General features: G+C 34.6%; 1 protein-coding gene across 2 annotated transcripts in view; it reads right to left on the bottom strand.

Annotated features, from left to right (window-relative positions):
• Window positions 1–19,747, bottom strand: part of LOC102810019 (polyamine-transporting ATPase 13A3-like) — a 52,864-nt gene that overhangs the window by 12,415 nt on the left and 20,702 nt on the right. For both annotated transcript variants that reach the window (XM_085508685.1, XM_006819555.3), the window contains exons 8-23: window positions 19,431–19,565; window positions 18,680–18,746; window positions 17,602–17,733; window positions 16,500–16,673; window positions 15,063–15,173; window positions 14,506–14,552; window positions 13,188–13,376; window positions 12,235–12,441; window positions 11,472–11,576; window positions 10,702–10,855; window positions 9,917–10,037; window positions 9,062–9,186; window positions 8,045–8,226; window positions 6,021–6,128; window positions 4,482–4,561; window positions 3,524–3,676 (exon numbers count right to left, since the gene is read on the bottom strand). In XM_085508685.1, coding sequence (XP_085364811.1) covers window positions 3,524–3,676; window positions 4,482–4,561; window positions 6,021–6,128; window positions 8,045–8,226; window positions 9,062–9,186; window positions 9,917–10,037; window positions 10,702–10,855; window positions 11,472–11,576; window positions 12,235–12,441; window positions 13,188–13,376; window positions 14,506–14,552; window positions 15,063–15,173; window positions 16,500–16,673; window positions 17,602–17,733; window positions 18,680–18,746; window positions 19,431–19,565 — 2,090 coding nt within the window. The remainder of the gene's footprint in view (window positions 1–3,523; window positions 3,677–4,481; window positions 4,562–6,020; window positions 6,129–8,044; window positions 8,227–9,061; window positions 9,187–9,916; window positions 10,038–10,701; window positions 10,856–11,471; window positions 11,577–12,234; window positions 12,442–13,187; window positions 13,377–14,505; window positions 14,553–15,062; window positions 15,174–16,499; window positions 16,674–17,601; window positions 17,734–18,679; window positions 18,747–19,430; window positions 19,566–19,747) is intronic.

Here is a 19,747-nt window from a genome sequence, read left to right on the forward strand (position 1 = left end):
TTGTACATTATTGTGTGATGAGGATGGGAATAATTGGTGAAATGTTGCCAAGACGATTATTTAAAAGATTGTCCTTGGCATGACATACAAAATCAAAGAAAGCTTAGAAAGAACTCCCATGTGCTGAGAGTATTGGAGACACATTAAATATAATTCGAAATTACTTAGCTGAAAACTAATTATGCAAATCAGAAAATTAATATGACCAGATTTGAGTGTAAAACTAATGAGGTCTGCGCAATGTAACAGAAAATCTATGTCTCCAAGTTTAATTGAAATGTGATTAGAACCAAAAAATTATGAATTATTATGCTTATTAGGGAATTAATATGAACAGATTTTTACCCCAAACTAATTAGGTTTGTACATTGTCCTAGAGCATCTTTGTACTAAGTTTCATTGAAATGGAATAATTAGCACCGTGAAAACTCCAAAATTTCGACCCCTCTAAAAATTCGACCGCCTATTTATTTGCCGGGTTTCGGTGTTTTATTTACCTCCAAATTTTCGACTCCACTAAAAATTGCCGACTCATACTTATTCGAAAATTGCGACCAGTTTTAGTTTTCCCCCAAACGAAAAAAACCCCGATGTGAGCGTTCAAACGGGACCTTCCTCAAAGGCATGAATCCGGGTTTCTGATTGACTGAGAGATTTTTATTTTATTGGTAACGAAAATATATTCTAAATAAACGAAGTTTCAAATAAAAACGAACACAAAAATCTTGGCATGCTGCGTTTCTGAATTGTTGATTATTACTGTACTCAGTAGTGATTATAATAATGTACACAAAATAAATTTGTTGAATGGTTATGAAATACAAATAAAAGTCAACTTAGTTTCATCGTAAGCGAATGATTCCGGTCTCGTATAAACGTTTGATGCTGTAGGATATCCGCCATGTTCTCTTAGGTCAAATAGGTCAAATCGCTAATTAACCAATCAAAAAGCTGGATGATGCGAAAACGGCATGATTTTTTTTAAATAAAAAAATTAGTTGTTTTTAAAAAATAAACTGGTCATCTGAAGAATAATTTAACATTGTTCACAGTGATAACAGCTCATTCTCGAAAGGAAGCTTACCCGCTCACGCTAGTCACGATAAAAATCATACACGTGTACTCTTGAATAGACAGACGTCAATGACTACGGTAAAACTTAGACTCTATTTTAGCCGGCAGGATTGATTGAAATGTCCGAAAAATGATGCCAAAATACACCTTAAAAGTCCCATTTTATTTTCTTAAATCCCATTATATTTTTTAATCCAAGGGCGAATTTACGGCAGAATTTGGTCCCTCAAATCACCGGTACGGTGCTCAAATAAGGGACACGTGAGCTTTGATTCTAACCGGATACATTGCACTGGGTCGGGGAGATCGTTTGCTAAACTTCCATGTATCTTTTGTCCAATGGGTACCTGTACTTCGAACATTCGCAAGTTTTCCTAGGTAGTGCGAGACAGCTTTGTCTTTTGACCTATTAGTTTTGTGCTGACCTCTTCTCCGCGTCTTGATGTTTTGTTTTGCTTGTCATAATACTCACTGATTGATGACTTTGTTTAGATTTTGAGTTACAACTCGGCCACGACCTTTGCTTTTACCGTGAAACATGAGGAAGTTTACGTCAATTGACGGACATTGCATTTTTTAAAAACTAATGAAGCACACTGTCTATCATCCCCATTTTTTTTTGCTGATTTCTATTCTGAAAAATTCGACCGTCCGAAAATGCACCTTAATTTTGACTCTAAAAACACGTCACATTTCTAACACAAATTATTTAAAACCGGTCGAAATTTTGGAGTTTTTACGGTACTTTAGATATCAGTGTGAAAGATTAAAATTGGTTAATTATGCAAATTAGGTAATTAATATGTACAGATTTTAACCCACAATTATTCAGGTCTGTCTATTGTCCTACAGCATCCATGTACATTCATTGATATGTGATGTATAGTACCTGAGATATCAGTGTGAAAGTTGGTTAATTATGCAAATTAGGTGATTAATATGCACACATATTTACCGGAAACTAATTGGGTCTGCATAATTCTAGATTCATTGAAATATGATGATTAGTACTTTAGATATCAGTAGAAAAGCTGAAAATTAATTATGCAAATTAGGTAATTAATATGCACAATTATTTACCCTAAAACTAATCAGGTCTCTGCATAGTCCTAAAAGATCTATGTACCAAGTTTCATTGAAATGCGATGATTAGTACTTGAGATACCCGTGGAAAAGCTGAAAATTAACTAATTATGCAAATTAGGTGATTAATATGCACAAATATTTATCGAAAACAATCAATCTCTGCATAGTCCTCGAGTATGTAAGTACCAAGTTTCATTGAAATGTAATGCTAACTACTTATATCAAATGCTGAAAATTAATTAATTATGCAAATTAGGTAATTAATATGTACTGATATTACCATAAAAACTATCAGGTCTGTGCAGTGTCGTATGACATCTATGTACCAAGTTTCATTGAAATGTGATTAGTACTTGAGATATCAGTGGAAAAACCGAAAATTGACTAATCATTATGCAAATTAGGTAATTAGTATCCACGGATTATTACCAAAAACTAATCAAAACCTAGCATTAGTTCAGAGCATCTATGTACCAAGTTTCATCAAAATCCAATGAGTGGTTGTTTAGATATCAGTGGAACAGTCATGGAACCACTAAAAAATAGCTAATTATCATGCAAATTAGGTAATTAATATGCACGGATTATTACCAAAAATTAATCAAATCTGCGCATATGTTCAGAGCATCTATGTACCAAGTTTCATCAAAATCCAATGAGTGGTTCTTTAGATATCAGTGGAACAGTCATAGAACAGCTAAAAATTAGCTAACTATCATGCAAATTAGGTAATTAACGAGCATGGATTTTCACCAAAACCTAATCAAATCTGCGCATTGGCCCAGAGCATCTATGCACCAAGTTTCATCAAAAACCGATGTATGGTTCTTGAGATAGCAGTGGAACAGTCGGACACACATACACACACACATACACACATACAGACACACTAACTGCAAAGACTCCCATTTTGTGCTTCGCACATGGGAGTCAAAAACTCTTAAAGGAAATTTGCAGATGGAACTGAACACAACATCTTATAATGAACAAATCATAATGGGTTTGTTGTTAAAACAATTCTTACAGATGTGGTCAAACTTTGGATATTGTTAATTCTTATTCACAATATTGTTTGAGCATTTATGCACTGTCGCAAGTACTGTTCAGTTATTGTCTGATAACTGGACATCATGTGGTACCAATCTGCCAATGAGAATGCATCATTACTGTGCACTGAATTATGAATTTAAATTTGAATTATCAGAGAAATAAGCATCACTAAAAACCTATAAATAATGAAACCCCACACAGCACAGTTCACAGTCAAGTTTTCACTGGTGTCCTTTAGAAAGGAAGTCAAAGAGATTTTTAACAGAGAGTTGTCCTTGGAAGCAAATTCAACAAATATTTCAGATTACACTACCTGATGACTTTTGGTACGCAAGTGATGTTCGGAGTATTGGATGTAAACGGTGATGCCACGGATGCTTCAGCTTCTGACAGTGAAATGCCAGCGTGTGCAGTTTTCAACGCTCCACAGTCATTGGCTCCATCTCCGCACATACCAACAATATAACTACAGGGAGGTACATAATTATCAGTTAGTTTTTCCTTTAAGGACTTAACGTGATACAAAAAAGAAAATGTAGTCATATTTCTATAATAATATTTTTCAAATCGGTTAACTTCAGTAGCAATAACTGGAAAAGCATTAATCCTCTTTATCCCATATTGAACTTTATATTCACTGGTAATGAATGATATGCAATGAAGATTTCACACAAATTTAGGAAATCATGAAATCACCAGACAAATGTACAAACTAATGAAAATGACTGATTCTATGAAAAAACTGGTTAGCGCTCATATGAGACTGTTTTGCTAGTGTCTTTGGATGTTTTTTGCTTATATAAATGGCAATAATCTTGTTATAATTTCTATGTATGTGTGAACAAGTGTTCACCGTTTTACAATGCCACTGGTTAAAATTTGTTTGAATAAACGCATATAGATCTCGTGAGACGAGATCTTCATTGCATATTATCTTACAAGGTTATCTGAGTTGTATACCCTTATTATAAATATTTCTTTGTTTTTATCCATTACAAGTGAATCACCCAATAGAGAAGCATATACAGTCAAACATCGATTATCCGAACACAGTGGGCGGTGACGTATTTGTTTGGTTAATTGATCGTTCGGATACCATGTTTTGGATATGTATTGCAAGAAAATTCATTAAACAGTCATCTGCAATGCTTACTGAGTGGTTTACAAAAACATGCATGATTCTACAGCATTTATTTGTGTGAAACACCTATGTTTTTTATAATGCCCAACACATGAAGTTACTGAGCAAAAAATAGATCAAGAGAACTCACTCAATTTCCTGCAGAGCTTCAACAAGTTGACTCTTCTGATCGGGTGCCATACGAGCAAAGACGCATCCTTTGACAACAATCTGAAACGATAGCGACAAGGAAGTCAGTGGTTCCAGTGTCGAAAAAGAAGAGCTGTACACTCTGGTCGCTTAGCTACAAAACCCAGTATCATCACAACAAAGTAGTATCAGTGGTTCATACTGTAAAAGTATTAATTTTCCCAGCTATTTCATTCTTTTGCAAGATCAGGTTTCTAAGAGTAATTGAGCACTCTGAAAAACATTTTCTTTAGTTTTAAGCATTTTGTATTCAAAAACACACGATTCAAATAGATTTTTTGAAATAATATCACAACATTTCTCAGTGCCACATTTGCTTAGGGGAAATACTGGGAAACTTGTAATTTTATGCAAGGATTTATTTGATGTCAGTGAACAGCAAGATTAACTGTAAAAATACACGAGACTGGACAAGATTAGGGTTAAATAATTAAATAAATTTACAGTAAAATCATCCCTGAGAGCAACTTTTATTAAAAACAGTGCCCTGAGAGGTGAGATCAGACGATGAATACATGCAATATAAATGAATGTGTAAAGCAGTAATCTACAAGCTCTATAGTGAGGTGGACAGGAGTAGAAAACACATGAAACATAAATCGCTTTCAAAAATCTTTAGATGTTCATTTTTGTTATGGATTACCGGTAGCTATTCATCCCTAGAGAGCCCCTGCTTGTTCTTATTCAAAAAAATATGCACACATTCACAGTAACAATGGGTTTTCCACTCTCCATCCCAGAGTTCTTAGCGTAGACAGGCTAACACCTCTGCCACACATGACTTTTCCACTCTCCATCCCAGAGTTCTTAGCGTAGACAGGCTAACACCTCTGCCACACATGACTTTTCCACTCTCCATCCCAGAGTTCTTAGCGTAGGCAGGCTAACACCTCTGCCACACATGACTTTTCCACTCTCCATCCCAGAGTTCTTAGCGTAGACAGGCTAACACCTCTGCCACACATGACTTTTCCACTCTCCATCCCAGAGTTCTTAGCGTAGGCAGGCTAACACCTCTGCCACACATGATTTTTCACGCTATGATTTGCCACATATCAATACACAGGTGTTTGGTTATTCAAGACGGCGTCCCATACCCAGTTGGCACGGAAACTATTAAATCTTTCTTTTCCCTTACACTTTCCACAACTTCCATCGCCTTTGGTTTCAATTCGACGTCAGAATTTGTGAAAGTTCCCGCGAAATATAGTTTGGGTTTGACCCTACCAATTACCCTTGATTTGCATGTCAGAAAATCAGCAATTTTGTTTTAATGTAATATTTAGCCAATATTTTGGGAAACAGAATTGTTTTCCATTTTTGTCTTTTCAAAATTTTAAGTATCATATGATGTAGAAGATATTGTAATTAATTTACTAAAACATAAACAGAACTTAATTAACATTTCCAAAGCAAACAAGTACATATTATAATGGTTAGTGACAAGACTAAATCCTGAATCAATAGATGAAATCTTTACCTTGGACATCAATTGCGGGAAGTGGTTTTTAATAACACCAAATGATTTGCCGGACACAGCGAAGTGATAATTACTACCCTCTTCTATCGTCATAGTATGGTGGTAAGTCTGTTTATAATGAGAGAAAAAATAAAGTACATTTCTCAAAAAAATTGTATGTTTCTGAAAATGCTGTGTTAGAGATGCATTCCCAATCTGTTGATCTGCAGAAAAACTCTTTATTTGCTATAAGCATCACAAGAACTTTGGGTTTTGTGGAGTTCATTAGAAATCTTATCTAACAGAATTCCATAATTTAGATGGCAATCCTAAATTACAAAAACAAATGGCCTTGAATGGTGACCACACTTAAAAATATGTTTAAATATGTGACGTGACGCTCAAACTAATCAGTGGGATTGCATAGAGTGAATGAGTGAACATAATTTTGCTCACCAAATAAGATACGAAAGCATTGTAGTAAAAAGTAAGCAAACATTTCTCTTGAAACAGATTAATCACTTGAAATCAACAGGAATCTTTTCATTTATGTATAACTTGATGACTTTTGAATATAAATATTTAATTAGCAGCTGTTGAGAGAGAAATATTTTTTTTATTGATTACGACAATGATGTAATATCTGATCTGATTACGGACTTGTAATATTTAGCTCACTGAAGTGGCGTTCACGTTAGAGATCTCGGCACGTGCCGGGACTCAGGGCCGAGTCGACACGTGCCGAAATTTGTGTGTGAACGGTCGGGGCAGAGTCGACATGTGCCAAAAAAAAACTTGATTCCAGTCCCGATAGATGCTTGGGATAGGAATACGGCACGTGCCAAGATTTGCTGCCTGAACGCTATGCATGAGCCTAAATCACGCCCTCATGGTACATTTATAAGAACATACTAGTATGCTGATTCATACTACCCGATAGTATGAAATGACAATATGTAAATATTGGAAATGTAGATATACTAGTATATAGTTGGATGCTGTAGTAATGAATGAAATGAATGCAAACCTTCGTCAGCGATGCATATTTATGTGCTGCTGCAACCGCTATTTTTTTGCAATGCTACATTGACGTGAAAAATAATTGTTTTTCAAATCTTCTTTGCCGTTCAAGTGCACGATGACTCATAATAAATACCATAACAGCAAATGGATATAATTTCAATATAGTAATCATTATTATCATCATATGCGTATCGTTTTCCACGTTTAACAGATCGACTAATGAGGCTGTGATTTCGACACGAGCCGAGTCGCTCCTAAGTGGGTCCTGACTAACGTGAACAAAACCGCTGTAATCCCTCTGCAAACACAGAGGAATAAAAATTTCGGCACGTGCCGAGATCCCGTAACATGAACGTAGTACCAGTCTCCCCCTCCCCCTGCATACATGTATAATACAAAGTGCCAACATTGTATTATATTATTATTTTCAGTTCACATATGTTAGACAATAGAGGTAATGATGTGTAGTGTAGAATGAGATACATTTATAGACGGGTTTTTTAAAGGAAAGCAGAGGTCAACATACAAGTTGTTTTTATCGCCAGAATTCATTCATAGATCTCAAATTCTATGTACGGAGTGATAAAAGCCAGGCCTCTGTCTCCCCTATAAATTCCAAGCAATACAACATGATTAAATTTGAAATACATTGTATATCACTGGAATTTAATACAGCGTAATTAGTTATTGGAGAAATATTTAACCTTTTGTGTGCCAAAGTTGACTTCAGGCACCATGCACAAAATATTTATAATCTGCTCCTTTAAACAAAAAATATGGTGCAAAAAAAATTCAAATTTTTTAATCAAAAACTGTCACATTTTGTTGTCAGGTTCAAATTTAGGATTGATTTAGTGAATATTAAAAAATATTTGAAAAAATTAACCCCAATTTGAGCAGGACAATTTGGCACTCATCCTGTAAATAAATAAATTCTGCATGCACTACATGAAAGTACAGTTCACATTTATCTGAGAAACAACATCAAGCACAGTTGAAACGGTTAATAATCACATATTTACTTGCTGTTCAGTATTTGGGTCATCCATTTCATCTTTCAATATGGGATTCTCTTCATAATTCCATTTGATGGAAGCCGGCCTGCCATCCATAGGTGGGACACCAGTCACTATTATCACCTTTTCATGTGTTTCTATCATACCACAGTCCTTAGCTACACTGATCGCCGTCAACATATTATCACCTAAATAAAGCAAAATATGCGTACTTTTAATAATTTTCATAAATTATTAAATTACACATGCAAAACCGAGCGGTTTATCTAATCTGAGATTATATAAAATCTAATTGTACTAATAGTTCTCAACTATATATCCCTTCTAATCAAGTATAATGCAGAAACCTAACATAAATTATTGCATATACACGCCTGACTTCCACTTCTAGAACTGTATAATACGAGGTTATCACTAGAATACTGCCAAGTATGCACAAAGTTAGTACGGTGATCATATCGACTAACGTGTAGTAGAGCATACTTGGCAGTATCCTAGTGATAATCTTGCTATACATTTTTCCGGAATGGAAAATGCCTAGTGGAGTGTGAATGTTTGCGTGAGTAACTATTTCCATCGCTTGCTATAACACTTCTGGGTCTAATGTAAACAAAGGAAAATATTTGAATGTGACGTTGATGGTGATCTAGTTTACGCCATATAAGAAAAAATTTGAACGTTCAAATAAGTGTTGATACGTTTTTGGAATGTGTGCTGATATGGCGTTTTATGGAATGGCAAATTCTGTTGTTTTTGGTGCAAGACTCAATAAAATAATAAATAAAACAAAAATTGCAGTGATAGTTAATAATCAGGTAATCAGGCTAGACGAAGATTGAATGAAAACTTGTTTAGTTATTTTGCTTTCAAGTAAATGGTTAACAGCGACGACCACGACAGACTCTACCCAAATACTTTGCAAAATTATCACGACAAGCAATATAAGAAATATTACCCAAGAGAACATTCCAAGCAAATGATCCACCCCAGTGCATGACTCATTACTATGAATTGAATACTCACCAGTAACCATGACAGTTCGAATATTGGCTTTTTTTAACTGTTGTATGATTGGTGTTGTCTCTGGTTTTAATGTGTTCTGCATAATTAGCAACCCAAGGAAGATCAACTCACACTCAACTTCAGTTCTAAATTTGAAGGAGAAAAAATTCAACGATGACATAGTCCCTGTCATGTAAACAAAACTGAAGCCAGTCAGGTGTGAATGACATTATTATTTGATTTAATTCAGTTTTGAAATGTTGGGAACTTGATACATTTTTAGCTTTAATCCTTGATTGTTGAACTTGTTCCTGCTTAAATTTTCATGGAAACCAAAAATAATTTTGAACCAGACAGACATTGCTTCTACTTTTTGATCAAAAATTTGTGAAAAAGAGCAAACTATAAATGGGACTATTTTGTGGATGGTGTCTGAAATTGACTTAGGGGTTAAAAATGGCTGACATTTTGCCATCTTGAATTAGGTGACGAAACAAATGCATGTGCATACGTGTAAAAATTAGTTTAGTTTGAACATGATCAGTCAAAGCATATCAAAAACATGCATTTGTAGCACTATAGTCAATGTATATGTACCAATTTTGAACAAAATCTGTCTATGCACAAGCGAGATCTTGCTCTGGAATAACAGAAATGCATATTTTTGATGATTTTAAACACTAAAATGGCTGCTATTTGGCCTTCTTGAATCGGATCGTGAAACAGATACATGTGTATATGTGTCCTATAAGTTTGGCCTACATGATTGGCCAAGACAATTTTCATATCAGCATATTCTTAGCAAAAATTTAATAAAGAACAATATATATATATTAGTTACGCTTGATTTCAAATACGTAAAAAAAACATACATACCTGCCAATGCGGTGAGACTGATGCCATGAAAACTTGCTCTTCATTGGTTTCCATGCCAACGCAATAACGCGGAATCCTTGCTCAGTATATTTATGTAAAACTTCATGGAAGTCATCTGGTACTGTTACAAAAAAAAAAAAATGAAATATTTATTAGCGGTGGGAGTTTGTAATGATCAGCATGAATTGGTGTCGCCCAAGGTGCAAGTGTCCAGGCTGTACAACCAAGATCACAAAATTATAAAAATTCATGAAATTTTTTTCATCATACAGTGTGTATATCCCTTATATGTTCCATTAAAAATAAAATGAATTGTTTTGAGCTACTGGTGTTTTTATTTTTGTCATTTATTCAAACTATCATTGTGTGGGTTGATATTTCTGTGCTTGACATCATCAGCAAGACACACAAGTGTTCTAAATCTTTCAAACCAGAATTTCTGACCAAAACCTCTAAACTCTTGAACGTTGTTCAATTTCAGCCCTGAATATTTATCTATATTTGACAGCTAATGTTATCAGTGCTTCATAAAGGAGACCCACAACGTGACTTTAAAATCTAAAAATCGTAAAACTGTTTTACAACACAATGTGTTGATAAGCTAGGAAAGAATGATAGTCGAAACAAGACAGGGTATGTCATAGGCAATTTTTGCATAGCTCACTCATTGGGTTTTTATAGTGTTAAAAGGCCGGGCAATATAGAAGACATATAATACATTGTAACAAGACATAGTGGATAGTAAAAGTAAACCACCCAACCCCTTGAAAGGTATCTTCCATTACCTGTCTCTGCTTGACAAAGCGACGAAATCATTTCTGGGGATCCCTTCACATATACATCCATATTAGGAGCACCCAGGGTTCGTGTGATGACACTCATTCTTTGCAATGAGGATGAGAACGGAAACTGACGAACAATGCCAATCTCATATGGAATCTGTAAAGAGCGGTAAAAAATACAGAAACATTCCTTGTGAGTCATACTTTCTAATTATGAACGTTGTTCAATTTCAGCCCTGAATATTTATCTATATTCGACAGCTAATGTTACCAGTGTTTCATAAAGGAGACCAACAACAAAAACTAATAATCGTAAAACTTCTACAACGCAATGTGTTACGTTCTAATTCTAATCTCTAAAAATACTTTCTAATTACATATCACCATGGTAATACAGATAAAAGGATGGTCGTTGCAAACACTTTTAGAACACAAATTGCTGGGAACTTGTTAAATTCTTCTTCGTGATTGGCACTTTCGTTATCAAATCTAAAATGGCTGCCAAAGTAAAATTTAATGTTACAGGGAAATCAGTCTTTATTTGCAGAATATCAAGAATTTTGAAGACTGTTTTTAAAAGTAATTTTTTTTTTCAGTTAGTAGTTAGGTAAGCACTACACTACTAATAGAGAAATTACAGTTCATGTGGAGACTGCTTACTCACAGCAAGAAAGTCAGGTAAGTTTCTGTTGTTTTTTGATCCAATGAACTCTATTTACCATGTTGTGAAAGGAAGGGAGAGCTGTGGAAGTGATCTAAAAAAGAAATCTTACCTCTGAAGCATCTTTGGACAGGAATGTGTCAGCGGTCACAGGTTTCACCACTGTAGGCATAATACTTTCAAACTTTGTACTGTCTTTACCTGGCTCCTCAAGCAACTAGAATTTACATCAGAATTATTAGTTACACAAATAGAAAATCTATAGTCTCCATACATTGTACGCAGTGACAAGAAATACTGAGCAACATGTGTATATGACGATTGGGATATACAGTAACTGGTTAAATATTAACCGCTAGAATATTGTGATTTGATAAGGTGTTTGCTAGGACAGAATTTTATAAGTCACAAGGACACTACATCAAAATGTCCACTGCTATAAAAATTTAATTAGATTCAATCATTTTACTGAGTTATAACTCAATGGTGAGATAAAGCCGAAGGACGCTATGAATTTATACACACCATAAGTAGTAAAATAAACATACCTAAATGTAAAACATTTGTCATAACAACCATGAGTGATGTCAAGTTTCAATGAAATCACCTCAGGCATGCCTGTTAATTGCGAATGTTAATTTTGTTGGTTCTTTTCAAGAGTGCTCGAACCAATCAATGTGCACATGTCTCCTATTATCGCTTGTTTTTGCACCAGCAAAATCAGCCCGGGATATCCGAGAAATGACGCAAGAAGAACAAACAATGATTGACAGAGACCAAAACTCAAGTCCTTGTTTCTGACTACCGCCGACATGACTAAAATGAAACACTGATGGAATAAAAAGTATGAATGCTTCCACTAATCTTCTACATACCCAATTGGTGGCTTCAAACATTTTCAAGTCTAGGGGGTCACCTGTCAGATTTCCATCAATCATTGTCAGCGAATGACAGGTTGCCATGCCAGCCAAAAAAGGCCCCCTAGGCAACTCATCAACATTCTGTACTGCTTTTAGTAAGTGATCTTGTTGTAACTGTACAACGCCCCATAGATCCAATCCGTCTTCTGTTAATGTTCCAGTCTGCATGGAAAAAGTGAAAAAGTTTTGCATAGTATTGTTGAGGACTTGTTCCAGTTAATTGCACCAGTTAATGACAGACAACACTCCACAAATGCCTGATGCCTGATGAAAATATGAATGTCTAACTTTATAAATTCTATAACCAGTTGGTTTGAAGAAAATCTGAAAAGCTGGGTGACATTTTTAGTGACCTGGCAGTCAAATTAGCTGTGCTGTCTTATAAGAACTTTGTGGTAGCCAAATAACTTAATGCACACCCAAAAGACAAAATGCAGTTTACCTACAAGGAGGTAGTTAAGGACATGTCTATCTAACTTCAATAAACAACTTGTTCATATCTGTTAAAAATAAATAATATTGTCACAAAATCATTCAAATCGGGTAAATCTGTTCCGCTAGTTCCCAAGGAGAAGATAAAAATATAATTTTTAAAAATAGTTGCTAAAATTAGAGAATTAAAGATATTATCTTGAAATGCTAGTGGTCTACCCAAGGTACCTATACTTCAAATAATTTGGTTGGTATTTTCAAGAAGAAATTAAAAATGTTACCCGGTACTTTTAATGGATGGATGACTGACAATCATCATCCATCATCTGTGATGATAGCATGCTAAAAAACAAAGTCATTAAACCGAAAATACAATCACTTCAGACGAGACCTTCCACACATAATTTGCACTTAGTTTTCATTTTAACATGCATGTTTTTAGCTCAGATTTGTATTTGCCCTTGATTTCAACATACCTTATCAAAGCAGAACAGTTTAATATTCCCACACACGTTGATTCTTGGTGGACTAATACAAAATATTCCTCGTCTTTTGAGTCTATTCTGTGCATACACTGTGCCCACTGTCATGGCAGCAGGCAATGCAGGCGGCACTACAATGGTGAAGATATCCAATGCTTTGAAGATGATATGTTTTACAGGAACCTGTTGATAATAACAAACATATCCATTACAAGTCAACAAATTGTTAGATTTTGTCTGGTGCAAGATATGTTTAACAGGAACCTCTTGATAATAACCAGATTTTGTCTGGTGCAAGATATGTTTAACAGGAACCTGTTGATAATAACCAGATTTTGTCTGGTGCAAGATATGTTTAACAGGAACCTCTTGATAATAACCAGATTTTGTCTGGTGCAAGATATGTTTAACAGGAACCTGTTGATAATAACTAGATTTTGTCTGGTGCAAGATATGTTTAACAGGAACCTCTTGATAATAACTAGATTTTGTCTGGTGCAAGATATGTTTAACAGGAACCTGTTGATAATAACTAGATTTTGTCTGGTGCAAGATATGTTTAACAGGAACCTCTTGATAATAACCAGATTTTGTCTGGTGCAAGATATGTTTAACAGGAACCTCTTGATAATAACCAGATTTTGTCTGGTGTAAGATACGCTTTAATTAATACAGGAACCTGTTGATAATAACCAGATTTTGTCTAGTGTAAGATACGCTTTAATTAATACAGGAACCTGTTGATAATAACCAGATTTTGTCTAGTGTAAGGTGTCCAGACTAGTGTTGTATAACTAAAAATGCATAATGTAAAAACATGGTGAAATGGTAGGATTGGATTAGATAAAGTGGGTTGGTTGAAGTTAGGTTTACAGTATGGTGAGGTTGGATGGGGTTGTGGTGGGGTGTTGTTGGATTGGTTTGAGTTATGTTCAAGATGGGTCATAGTTAGGTCATGGGTCATGAGAAACAATGTAGAGAGGGGGCTGCCATGTTTTTCTAGCGATGTAGTGTTCAAACTATGAATAAAAACATCAGTTTGATGTTTTAAAGAACTGAAACTTACTGTCTATGTTATTGTTAGTAGGAGGAGTTGGAACAAAATTGGGTTGTGGAAAGACAGTGGGCTGACACAGGATGTCAAGGGATCAGCAGCATAGTGTAAACAGAACTATTCTGTGAATAGTGAATAATTGTCATGGTAATAAAATAAATAAAATACTTTGTCAATTTGTGTGCATTATCAATAAATGATGATGGTCTATAGTACAAACTTAACCAGAGAAAGGAAACAATAGACTATTGTACTTACCTCATCTCTTATAAATATTACCAGTGTATATGCAAACCCGAGCAGAGCTGAAAGAGACAAGACAAAGTATTATCAAGAATTCATAAGATAAGTGTATTTTGATACAACTGTCTGGTGGTATGCGGAAATCGTCATCTTATAAATACATGGTAGTACATAATATCACATGTTGTATAAACCCCTTTTCTTCACTTCGCTAAGACTACTGAGTTCAGACAGGATTATTTATATTTATCAACCCAAAATTCTTCTTTTCAGTGAATATTGCTTCCAGGTGCTTTAAAATAATCACAATATTGTAAACTGCTTTCATTGCACACAATTTTCAAGTATAAAGTAACATCACACAATTTTTTGACAAATCTCAAAGAGGTACTTTTCAGAGAAAAGAAGCCGACTCATCAGATGTTGTTATTGCTGCCAAGCAAGTGATCACCCTATTGCGAGCAAATGTAAGATTGTCATGGCAACAACTAAGACACACCATATTCTGTTAGTGTGTGGAGCAGGACGGAACAGTTACACTCCCAACATCAGTAAAGATGAAGGCAACTTACCCAGTATAGCAAGCACACCAATGAATTTCATGGCATCTTTATAAAATTTGAAACCCAGAGGTTTGGGATATAAAATCGATCTGACCAACTCTCCTTTTGCGGTTGAGAAACCTACAAGAATAAATACATTTTTGTAACACTGCCAAGTGATTTGAAGATAACTGAAACCAATTAATCAGTATCGTAGTTGTCCTTAAAATGGAAACAGTTGCTGTTCAGTTGTATGTTCCCATATGGTGCAATATATGATAACATGTGTTTATGCGTTATACCCAACACATATTGAACTTGTTTGATGTTATAATCACCACCCATACATCATTATTTTTGATCTCAGAGTCAAATGAATATGAGGTTATTACAAGGATACCTCAAAGTATGCACAAAGACAATACAGCGTACTGTCTGAGTGCATACTTTGAGCTATCCTCGCGATAACCTTATTATCTTTTCCTTCCAAGGATACATCATGGGAATGCCAAAATCCAAAATGTTTAGAACAGAATCAGAGAACTTCTTTGTGTGGAGTCCGGTCAAACTTTGGTGGCAGCCATGTTTGTTTTTATTAGTAGAGGATGTTTACGCACGTAATATTTCTATATTTGGAATTTGTATTTCCAAATATGGTAGGATGAAAATACCCTGTAAAAAACGTAAAATTACAACACGCTGTAACTTATGGCGTTACGGTCACAGATGTATAATAATAAAATTTATCAATACATAAAACCCCATACCAATGGGTTCGAAAGTATTACAGACACAATCAAATGGATCTTCCTTATTTGGAAAATGATAATCTCCATTTATGTAATATTTAAACACTTTTCTATGTTTACACATCAACAATGTTGTGACTGTGTGATGGGAATAAAATCAAATCTCTGGAACAGAAAAGGTAATAAACTATTTTAACACATAGTTCACTGATGCTGTTTTCTCCCCTATTCATTTGCCTATCCATGGAGGTTTTTAGGAGGCGATGTGGTATTAAGTTTAACATGAAAATACCGCGAAGTATGCACTCAGGCATAACAGGATTGCATTAACCGCTGTACACTTGGTTGATATGGTTACTCTGTATATAAATTCTTTGTGGGATTCAGAACTTTTAAGTTTAAGATTGAGAAGAACTGAAGACAGAAATATCATCATGTACATTGTGTAGATACATTGTACTTCAGAGAAAATTTACAAAAAATTTTGCGAAATTTTGGTAATGACAGAGAAATGCAAGACTATCCCACTAACATAAAGGACCATGTGATATGCTAAATATATGCAAATTAGGCAACCTTAGATTTTGGAGAATAATCATGGCAGTGTTTCAGCATATGGGACATGTGTAAGGACATTATTTAGCTGCCATGTATACTACAGGTACATACATGTTCACTGATAAATGTACAACCAACATTCAACATAAAACCTACTTACCGGTTCTGACAACAACAGCCTTGACTTTTTCACTTCCATAGTACCTAGTCTGTATGATGTGAGTGCCACAGAACAGCGTGTGCCTTTTATGTTCGTCTGGATTGTAGAAAGCAGACTCCTCAGACACATCATGGGAATGTGGTAGTGGTGTTTTTGTGACTGGTACACTTTCACCTGTAATGAGTAAATATATATTCAGTAAATTTAAAGCAGGAGGGTTGTCACCTGCGCACACATGGGAATTGAGTCCCAAGCAATGATAACAACACACACTAAAAATGCAAAGGCTCATGGGTAGACGTTTGTTTGTAAACAGTGACACGCTATGGCTATCTGACGCATGTGCAGGTGAGGACTCCCTCGGTTTAATATTGTTGTTCGATACCAAATTAGGTTATAATTTATCATAAACTAAAAATGTTGCATATTCAGGACACACGGCAGTATTTGATAAAAAATCAAACCCACTAATATGCATGTGCAGTGTAGTATTGTACATACCAAAACAACCAGTGCACATGTATATTTGAGAATGTCATTGTTTTGTCAAATAAATACTCAGATATGAGCTACACAACATTTTTTATTTCATGCTAAATCATACTCTAATGTATTTTTCAATATGCAGTGTCAAACAACTATACTAAAAATGACATTTTCTTTTCGTCTTCAAATGCCTTTAACTGAAGCTCAAAACTAGGAAGTCTGACCAAACTAATAATACTGGTTATATTGTGCTCTTTGTAATTAACCTTTAATATTTTTCACTCTAACACAAAGGACATTAACGTTAAATGAATGATAATTACTACCATCGTAAAATTAGAAGCTGCATCCCTAATAAAAGCCACACATTTTTTTGAACAATTAAAAACAAAAAATTCAGATGCTCAAATAGAAGCTGCATCCCCTCTGTTGCATTGTACTATTTTGATTAGAAGTAATGTTCGTCTCCCAACTCCTACCTGAGAGACTAATTTCCACAAAACAAGGAAAATCAGAGAATAAATTACACAGAGTAACAGCAACTTTTTATTTCTGAAAATAATTGAATAAAAATTTATGATTTATGAAAATTTCTGTGAATAGAAATGTAGCATACCTGTTAGCATGCTTTCATTGACAATACAGTTTCCACCGACAAGTACAGCATCACAGTTCATGATACAACCAGTAGATGGTATAATTATAACATCACCAGGAACAAGAAATTCACCATTAATCTCTTCAATTGCTGGAGGAAAAACCAATAAAGTATTAAATAATGTCCGGCACTCACTCAATCCTGATACTAGTATTAGAAGTGCGTACACAAAAACAGGAGGTATAAGTGGATTGGACATGTGTTACGCATGGAAAAGAATGACATACCAAGAATCGCTTTAACATGGGCACTAGAGGGCAAAAGGAATGTGAGAAAACCAAAAGAGAATTGGTGAAGAACTGTAGAAAAGGAAAGAAATCAATTGGGATACAAGACTTGGGCAGAGGCAGAAGTAGCGGCTCAAGACAGAGAAGCATGGAGGAAGAGAGATGCTTGCCCTATTCTCCACCAGGAGACAAGGGAATGATGATGTTACAAGAAAATTAAATCCTTGGCAGATGAGTGACCAGATGAATAAATTCAAATACAAAGTCAAGTTTTAGACATGTGTTTGTTGTAAATTAATTCTTCCCTAATGGTGGTTGTAGTCACTGATACGCAAGTGTGGTCTACTGTGACCCTGTGCACCAGGATTAGACATCACTTATTTGGCAAGAGAAAATATTTTCACAAATTTCAGGGAAATGTGGCAGAAAGGTAAGTTTTACAGAATAATTTATTATTTTGCGTACTGATTTTGCAGTATATTGAGATACATTAGTCTAGGAAGTGATGATTTCACCAATGACATGGGTTTTACCAAACCTGTCATACATATTTTGAACACTTCACATATTTTTAATACACCTCATTAGAGATTAAATATATCAACTCAGTCAGAGTAATTTAATACAAGATAATTACTTTAAAAAAAAATGATAAAAATATAGCAATCTTAAAATTCAATGAAAGGTAATACATGTGTGACATAAAAGTGATAAATATGATACATTAATAATACAAGACTAATGCAATAAATGCACAGTGCAAACATGACAAAAATAATGAAAGTCTTACTCTATTCACTGATACTTACATTGGTCCTCTCTGCATACCTGTACTGTACTACTGTGTGCAACCATATTACGTAATGTTATACTTTGCTGTAATACAAATCAATATGATACAATTAACACATACCAATATAGCAGATGTTGTTGCATTAAGGCCAGACTTTTATTATCCTTTGTTTCGTGAACCCGCCAAATAAACATGAGCCGAAAATGAAATAAAAATAACATTTCAGCGTAATTTCTCGCGCCCGCCATCTTGTAAGCGCAAAAAATTGCTAAAAAAATATTATTTTTATATTAATTTTTTTAACGCCCGCCTCATACCAAATCCAAGTTACATTTTCGTGGGAGTATCATGATCAAAGTACCGAAGTCTTGTGCAGATGAGAAAGTTATACATGGAATAACATTTTATTTCATTTCTTTTCTCCGATCAATGATCTCACTTACAATTCTTTGAGAATCACACAAATCTATTTTTTTTCTGCCCTCCTCAAAAAAAATGCCTTATAAAAACTCGAGAAACAAGGAATAAAAAAAGTCTGGCCTAAATATGGGATACACATTAAATATGTGACTATTATGTAATGTAGACAAGACATGAAAAAAAAATGTTTTCAACAAAATATAGAAAGGTTCAAAATGATATGGTAGATTTTTTTTTTAATTATTAAACACCAACACAAACTATTCATAGACTGGCATGCTGTTGGATATCAACTTAAGAATGGCAATTCCAGTAAAGTTCAATTGACACTGGTGGGATAAACTCACCCTTCTTGTCTCATAAAGAGATATACCAATAGACAAAACTGATATAAAAATGATACAACTAGAATAATAATAATATTCTTCAGCCATCCATAAAATTACACTCCAGATTTGGAAAATATAAAATGGATTTAAAATCTGCAATAAAAAACAAAAAACAAACATCAATTGACTGTTGGCACAGCTACTTTCATAATTTTTACTACTGCTACAATCTCTACTATGGGAATTGAGGGAAAGATGTCACTATTATTATGAATGAAATGAAAATAGCTATATGTGACCACCGTAAATATTTATGATTCAATAATTGTAAAATA

This window comes from Saccoglossus kowalevskii, chromosome 15 (assembly GCF_978046115.1).
Source record: "Saccoglossus kowalevskii chromosome 15, keSacKowa6.1, whole genome shotgun sequence".
Taxonomy (NCBI): domain Eukaryota; kingdom Metazoa; phylum Hemichordata; class Enteropneusta; family Harrimaniidae; genus Saccoglossus; species Saccoglossus kowalevskii.